Genomic DNA, 7875 nt, shown 5'->3' with positions numbered 1-7875 from the left:
TATATATATATATATATATACATACATACATACATACATGCTCGACGAATTTGGAGGTTGGGGAATCCCAAAAAAAGTTTCTTTTCGGGCATCAATTATTTTCTTGCTTTGGGGCATACGAATTTGGAGGGAAGGAGGCCCCTTCATCCTCCTATTTTAGTAAAATGGTACCCACCTCCTGCAGGTTGGTTTAAAATTAATACTGATGGAAGTTGGAATGTCTCTGGAGCTGGTTGTGGGGGCATTGTTAGGAATTATGTGGGGGGTTGCATTCTTTTTTTCTCCTCCTTATGCGGATTCTCCTATCGAGATGGAAGCTCGGGCTATATTAACTGCTGCTATTTTGGCTCATTATTTAATTTGGAGGTACATCAGTTTTTAATGTGATAATCATACCTTAATTGACATTTTAGATAATGGTGTCGATGCACCTTGGGATATTCTTTGTTATATTAGGAGGATTAAAGGGTTGCTATCCAATGCGAATGTTATTTGGAGTTTCAATTACCAGGAAGGCAATCAACCCGCTAATTGGCTCGCTAAATTAGGGAGTTCTACTCAAAGTTGTAGTGTGGGATCTATTCCCCCTCCTTTACATTCTTTGTTGTTTGGTGACAATATTGATCCTCCTTATATTCACAGGGTTCTTTCTTTTTAAGTCGCTTTGGGTGGCCGTAAGGTTGTGCTCGGCCCTTCCTATTTCCTCTACCATTTTCTTATTTATGTGTTCTTTGGAGACTTGGATTTTGCGGTTTGTGGACATCTATACTCCTCTGTTATGCTATATTTGGTGCAAGGAGCTCCAGGACTCCTCTGCAATTTCTTCTCGGGTTCATATAGGAGGCCCAGGGTTCCCTTTTGGAATTGTTGTTGGTATTTTGTGACATGGAAGTCTTCTCGAGCCAAGGGTTAAGGGGCTCTCAATTTATTTTTGGGAAGCCCTTGGCTCCCTCTATGGGGTTGCAGGTGTTGGATTTTGCGGTGGAGGTCATTTGGAGCCACGGGGTGGGTGGCTTTTACTTCTGCTTTGCTTTACATATACCTCTCATGGTGTATTTCGGTGTGTGAGGAGGCCCAGGGCTCATTTGCTTTATTTGAGAGGTGTTTTGGGATGATTGTTATGAGGGGTCTGGAGTATGGGAGGCACTATTTTCAGTTTGCTTTGATGGTTTTCATGGGTGTTTGGAGGCTGGAAATTTTTAAAGAACAGTGTCATTTATTTTTGGAGGCCCACGGCTCCAATATTTTTTGCCACTATTATTTTTTGGTTGGGCTGTACTGGCTCGGTTTTCTGGATTTTGGTGGTAGTTTTGCGGGGTGCTTGTCTTGCTTCGGGTTGTCTGTTTTTGTTGTTTGGATTTTTGGAGGAACTAGGACCACAATGATCTTTCTTTCCATTTACACTAACCAATGCCTTCATGTTTCAGCCTTTCTGAGATGCAGGTTTTTGGAGGTTGCTTCGTCGGGTCTCTGCCCTCGTGAAGTTGCTCTTCGGCTTGCAAATTTTCTTACCTTGTTGTTTTTCTTATACATGTTCATTTTGGGTATACGTCATTTATTTGGGTATACGTTATGATTTGATACATGTATTTTTTGGACTTATCTCCTTTTGGATGCGTTTTTTATCCTTTTTGGGTAGAGTTGTACTGAGGAAAACGGAACCCCTAGGATGGTTTGTTCTTATTTTATAGAGGGGATCCTCATTTTCTCAAAAATTTTTGTAATCTCATATTTTGAAATTAACACGTAAGGAGCCACGAGTTGCTCTTTCTATCTTTCTATAAAAAAAAATAGATACATGCTCGACGCGCTCGCTCTGACAAATCCGCTCGTAGTCTTCTAAGAGAGTCGCTCGACGCGTTTGCTTCTTCGCTAGACGCGTTCGCTTCTCCGCTCGACGCCTTCGTCTTCGTCGGCTCGCGCGACAGAGTTCACTGTTTTTCCTACCGCACTTCACTATAGCTCAAAGCCGACTACTCTCCGTGCTCTTTGCTCTGATGGAGCCTTCTTTTTGTTTGGTTGAGCCGGACAAAGTCTCTTTTGTCCACGTGGTGGGTAACCCTCAGGTGGAGTCTGCAATGAGATTTTCCTCAAGTTATAAGGAATCTCGTGAGGGCACAGATGACCATCCTTTTATTAAGAATGGAAGTATAAAAGGTGGAAAAGCAACAATCTTTTTCTCTAAATCAGAAATTTCTACCTTGACAGAAAAATTCAAATTTATTCTTATTGGAAAATTTCAGTGAGAACACCCTCTTATGGATGTTATAAGAAATGGTGTTGATGATCTTAAACTAGTAGGCAAGTGGAAAGTGGGACTCATGGATAGGAGACATGTGTTGATCTAACTAACAGTGGTTGAGGACTACACCAGAATTTTTTTCCAAGAAATATCTTAATATAGAAGGCAAATCAATGAAATTACTCAAATGGTCTCCTAATTTCAACACAAATCATGAACCTCCCACTGTACCGATATAGTTTAGTTTATCTGGTCTCAAGCTGCATTTTTTTCACAATCAGGTTGTCTACTGTATTGGAGATATCCTTGGGGATCCTTTGAAACTATATCTGCCTACTTTCAACCTAACCAGACCCTCGGTGACCAGAATACTCGTGGAAAAGGATACTACTTTACCTGATGTTACTGAAGTCTAGTTGGGCACAACCCATAATGGTTATTGGCAACAAATCGTCATGGAACACAAACCCCCATATTGTACCCACTGTAAGATGTTTGTTCATATCCTTGCTAAATGCCACAAACTTCATCCTAATTTGAAATCTAAGGTTCAAGTGAACAAGGATGGGTCTAACCCCACTACTGTGGATATTTTAGTTCCACCTGAGGAGGATACTACCAGACAGGTGTCTGTTGCACCTGAGGACCCCTCCCCCATGATACTGCTGTTACTGTTACTGCGAGTGATGTGATGTTAGCACCTAATCAGGAGAGCCTCGCAGCTCCACTTCTTCAAGGAGTATCCGGTGTAGCGGCAACTCATACTTCACATATTGTAGAACCTATTGTGGGTATTACTGTTGGTAATCTTTCTCCTTCAGCTCTACCCCATCAGGCAGATTCTTCGGAGGAGGAATGATAAGTTTACACTTCCAAAAGAAAGAAGAAGAGCGGAGATTTACTAGAGCTCAGAAGTCTTATGGATGATACTTTGGTTACTACGGGTAATGGTCAGCACCTTACCAATCTGTATGCTGGATCTCTACCGAGAACTAGAACCAGAGGCAAGACTAGATTAGGATGACCCACACTTTTTCAAAGTTAGGGTGGTTTTTAGGTTTCTTTATTTCTATATGTACTCATCTTTAACATTTTTTTGTGTGTGTTATACTGTGTGGGTTGGGTGTTTAGGCCCACCTATACAAACATATATGTATCTTTATCTTTAATATATCAACCCTTGGACTTTTTCATATATATATATATATATAGCCCAGCAAGGAAGCAAGGCTGTGGTTGGGAGCAACAGAGAAGGCAAATGAAGCTTCGCCTGCGTCCTACGTGGACAAGAGAAGGCAACTGGAGGCAAAGAGTGGGATGACGCTTGCGAAAACTAGGGAAGCTTTGAGTCATGCAAACACAGGGGACAGTGCAGCTGGAAGAGAGGAAGAGGAGCGACAAAGGGAACGAAGACGAGAAAGTTTCCGTGCGTAAGTAGAGATGAATCATCTAGTACGGTATGGAACTTCATCCTTGTCAAGTTTGAATAGAAAAAAGGGGTAATGGGGAAATTGTGGCTTTTGTCTTCTTAAGTTTCCAATAAGAGGGCAATGTCGGTTAAGCAGTAGAAGAAGCAAAATAGGCAAGGTTTTAGGGATGTTAATTTATCTTAATTTCTTTTATTTTTTATATTTCAATTTCAGCAGTCAAGACCCACCTCTATGATAAGAAGAACAAAAAGCCCAACTTTTCATATTGGCATGTTGTAACTCATTTAGAAGTGGTCTCGTTTAAAAGCTTCATACAAAATGAAATAAAATAATTCAACTAAGAATGTAATTTCAGGAATAAAACGAAACCAAGATTTTGGTTATGTTTACTCTATACCTTTTTCTGTACAGTTGGTGCGCCTGAGAAGAAAATTTTGCACGTTCTGAAGCCTTCGGGCAGCAAGCAAAGGCCCCCCTCGAGTTTTCAGTCTGATACCATGGCTGAGAAGAAAAAACAAGTAAAAAGCACAATATTTACACAATATTTAGAGATCATAACAACAAGGACGCAAATTCCCACAGAAAAGATTTAACAAATTTACATAAATTACCGAGTGAGGAAGTATTTGCTATATGTAGTGATCTGTCCATTTCTCAACTTAAAAGATGAATTCATATCCATTTCATCCAGAATACCGGTGACGCAATAAATGCGTTCATTGTGAGGTGTATAAACAACAGAATGATGCAACATACAACGGCAAATGCAGCTATTCTTAATCTGTATCAACTGAGTCACACTTTTCTTACAACAGCAGCGCTTGGGATGCTGCATTCCATTCTCCACAAAGAAAGTAGGTGAATTCACACAGCCCCAGTCAATACCTCCAAGGACCGAAGGAATGAGTAAATAAACAACTGCTTCAAAAGCATTCTCCATGCATACATGAAGTGCATTCAAGAATTTATCATAATCTTGATCAATCAAAAGACTGAGAACAGAGACCTGAAACCTTCGAGCTCTAACCACCTGGACCACAAGGTAAATGCTAAGTTAGTGCAAAAAAATAAAAAATCCTAAGCATAGAAAAAAGGCTCAACAGGGAAACTGCTCAAAAAGAGTTTCAAGGCATTAGAAAAGGAAGATGATTTTGTGAATCACATTAACAAATTGTTTGAAATATTTTACCTGATCACGATCAAGATGGATAGAGCCAAAATAATCAACTTCTACTATGACAGAACCTTGAGAAGTCTCAAAATTAAATGAATTAGAACAAAAATCAGATCCTAGATCACACTTTACAACAAGTAATATTTCTCCCTTGAAATTTTCTAAGTCAACTGAACTCATAGAAATCTTGTAGCAATGATATAGTCCAACGCTACAAAATGATGACCATGAACTGACTAGCTCGGCTGGAAAATAGTTATCTTCTTCAAATACGCCTGTTTCATATCCTGGCAAGGGTAAAATAGAGAAATTACGTGCTGAAAATGGCACATGGCAAGTGAACATGCCACAAATAAAATGAAAAGAATTGTATGTCAATAATACATGGTTAGTTATACTGCAGCAAATAAAATATGAGAATTAAGAATTTGGGATTTAGATACATAGTAAACAATTCTTATGTATTTACACATATCACACCGAATTTTTTTATTTACACACATAAAACTCATATCTTTAATATCACATCAAAAATAGCACTATCACCACTTTGTAAAAGTGAAATACACTTTTTCATGCATGAGTTCAAAGAACCAAAGTGCAATGTATGTAAATATGAAGGTAGATGTATAAATATATAATAATTGTGTGCAACGTATTTACATTTCCCTAAAAATTTCTAAGAAATTGAGTTCACCTCCATTGTTAAGATCTTCCATAGCCTCATCAAGCACAGGTACAAGATGATCAGATAAAGCACCAATCTGATGCAGCTTCTTGCAAGCTTCTAGACATGCAATTTGCTTTATCATGCTACATGAACCCTCAACTCGAACAGATTTCAGAGGACTGCTCTTAGGGAGAAGCAAAGTGCAAATGTTTGATTCCTCATCAATTTCGAATCGAGGATGTGGCTTGAAATATCTTAAGAACAAAAGATGGTCGTTAAGCATGTATTCCATTAAAAATAACTAACAAAAGATGAAAACCGATTAGAGAAACACACCCATCAGAAGGGAGCCTTGAACAATAGAAGTATATCAGCGCTACGCTGGAGTTCACATTAACAACAGAGCCTGTAGTTTCAACACGGTATGAGTTATTTTCAATGTCCTGGAGAGATGAACAAGGAAGAGTGGCAAGACTTAGAGCTTCCTCTCGCATAATATCTCCGCTTTTAAGAAATCTTTGTACTTGTAAAAGCGTCTGTGCATCATCCCTGCATAAAACAAAGTATAAAAGTAAAAAAGGAATGATAATGTCATCAAGGAAATTAGTTGACAAATAATTTAGTAAGAGCAAGCATATGAAATTTAAAAATTTTTAAAGTAATTTTGTCGTGACGTGCAACATCCCGCCATGTTACGCGATCAATGAATCATGTCATCCTAATCGCGGGGATTCCACAATATCACAGAAAAAGCACATTATTAACACGATTTCTTATTTTCACCATTTTTTTCTTTCTTGCTTTTAAAGTAATTTTGTCGTGACGTGCAGCATCCCGCCATGTTACACGATCAATGAATCATGTCATCCTGATCGCGGGGATTCCGCAATATCACAGAAAAAGCACATTATTAGCACGATTTCTTATTTTCACCATTTTTTTCTTTCTTGATTTCTTTCCAATTCCCTTACTTCTAAATAGGGTGTTTTCTATTAGGAGACTAATTATGATACTGGAGTTGACCCAAATCCGATTGGGAAAAGTAAAATTTCATTAATCAAACAACAACGAATTACAAACAGGATTCTAAACAATATAGAAAATCAGAAAAACACAATATTAGGCAAGGGCTGGATAGGGTAATCCGCGGATGATGGTGAGTGGGAAGCGGTAGTGATACCGGAGGAAACCCAAACTGTAATAGAAAATGATAATATTATGCTGCATTTCAAAGATTACAACAGGACTCGTTAAATCAGGAAATAAAAGACCAACAAACGCAAAAAACCCCCTAGGGTGAGGACAAGAGGTGGTGGCGCCTGCAGAACAGCAGGTGTGGTGACTGGCAGGTACTTGGTGCCAACAACAGGGATAGATAGGAGGATTGGAGCTGACAAGTTTGGGAAATCCAGCAAGTACAAGGGCTGTGGTCCGACTGGAATTAGTGACTGTGTAGTTGGGAGGGAAGTTAAGGGGTTGGCTGGGTAGGGAGAAATGGGTCACGGGAATGGCTTAGGTAGTGGAGAGGGTATGTGCTGTAGTAATGGAGGGGAAAGGGAGTGAAAGCAGCAGGGAGTGGATCTGGCAAGGATTTACTGCAGTGGGGAGGGGCGTGGGAAGGAGTTACGGCAGTGGCGAGACCGGATGGTGTTGCACTTGCAAGCAGGGGGCTAGGGCTTTGGTTAGGAGAAACTAGGACGTCGGCAACTGCCACCGAAAGACCTAAAAACACATAAAAATAGAAGTGGGATGAACAGGAAATGAAAATATGAAGGCAGGACATTTACCGCCTAATAAAAAGGAGGGGGAGGAGGGGCCGGTTCCGCCCCTTCTCTCAATTGAACCGGTTCGGGTCAAACCAATCTGGCTTTTGGAGGAAAACTCCCTGTGTCATTCTCTTGGGATTGGGGGAGCTTCGACGTCATTCATTGAAGCTTTTGACTCCTTGTGGCATGTCGTCGAGTCCTTCAGTACGTCGTACAAGTAGATGTCGTTCCAAAACACATTTTGATAGAAGAGATATACGTCCATCTATGGCATGACTTGAGCCGGAACTATACCTCGACGAGTGTCCCCATGATTCAAGTATCGCGCCATTCCAGTTGTAACTTATTTCTTCCTTTCCTCGTACTGGGTTGGGAGAGACTGATAAGCTAGTATGTGAGGAGAAATCCACGTTAGGTTGAACTCTGTGCCCAGCTACGCCACTCTCACTGGCTCCTCAGGAGAGATTTCCTCCTTACAAAGAAGACCTGAATCCCATTGTAGAATTTTCATTTCGATTGTTTGTATATATGAAAAGGGGTACCATGCGGAACAGAAAATAATCTCTGAATAAGTCTACGTGATATTCCCTACA

General features: G+C 40.1%; 1 protein-coding gene across 1 annotated transcript in view; it reads right to left on the bottom strand.

Moving 5' to 3' along the window:
- The window catches only part of LOC110027869 (endoribonuclease Dicer homolog 2a-like), a gene marked incomplete at its 3' end in the record, with an annotated part of 67507 nt that overhangs the window by 11976 nt on the left and 47656 nt on the right, over positions 1-7875 (bottom strand). The window contains 5 exon segments of the mRNA XM_020729483.1: positions 4070-4173; positions 4284-4702; positions 4862-5133; positions 5544-5770; positions 5853-6065. Coding sequence (XP_020585142.1) covers positions 4070-4173; positions 4284-4702; positions 4862-5133; positions 5544-5770; positions 5853-6065 — 1235 coding nt within the window.

Source organism: Phalaenopsis equestris, unplaced genomic scaffold (assembly GCF_001263595.1).
Source record: "Phalaenopsis equestris unplaced genomic scaffold, ASM126359v1 Scaffold000457, whole genome shotgun sequence".
Taxonomy (NCBI): domain Eukaryota; kingdom Viridiplantae; phylum Streptophyta; class Magnoliopsida; order Asparagales; family Orchidaceae; genus Phalaenopsis; species Phalaenopsis equestris.
Note: the sequence above shows the minus strand (reverse complement) of the source record. Positions and strands in the feature narration are given on the sequence as shown.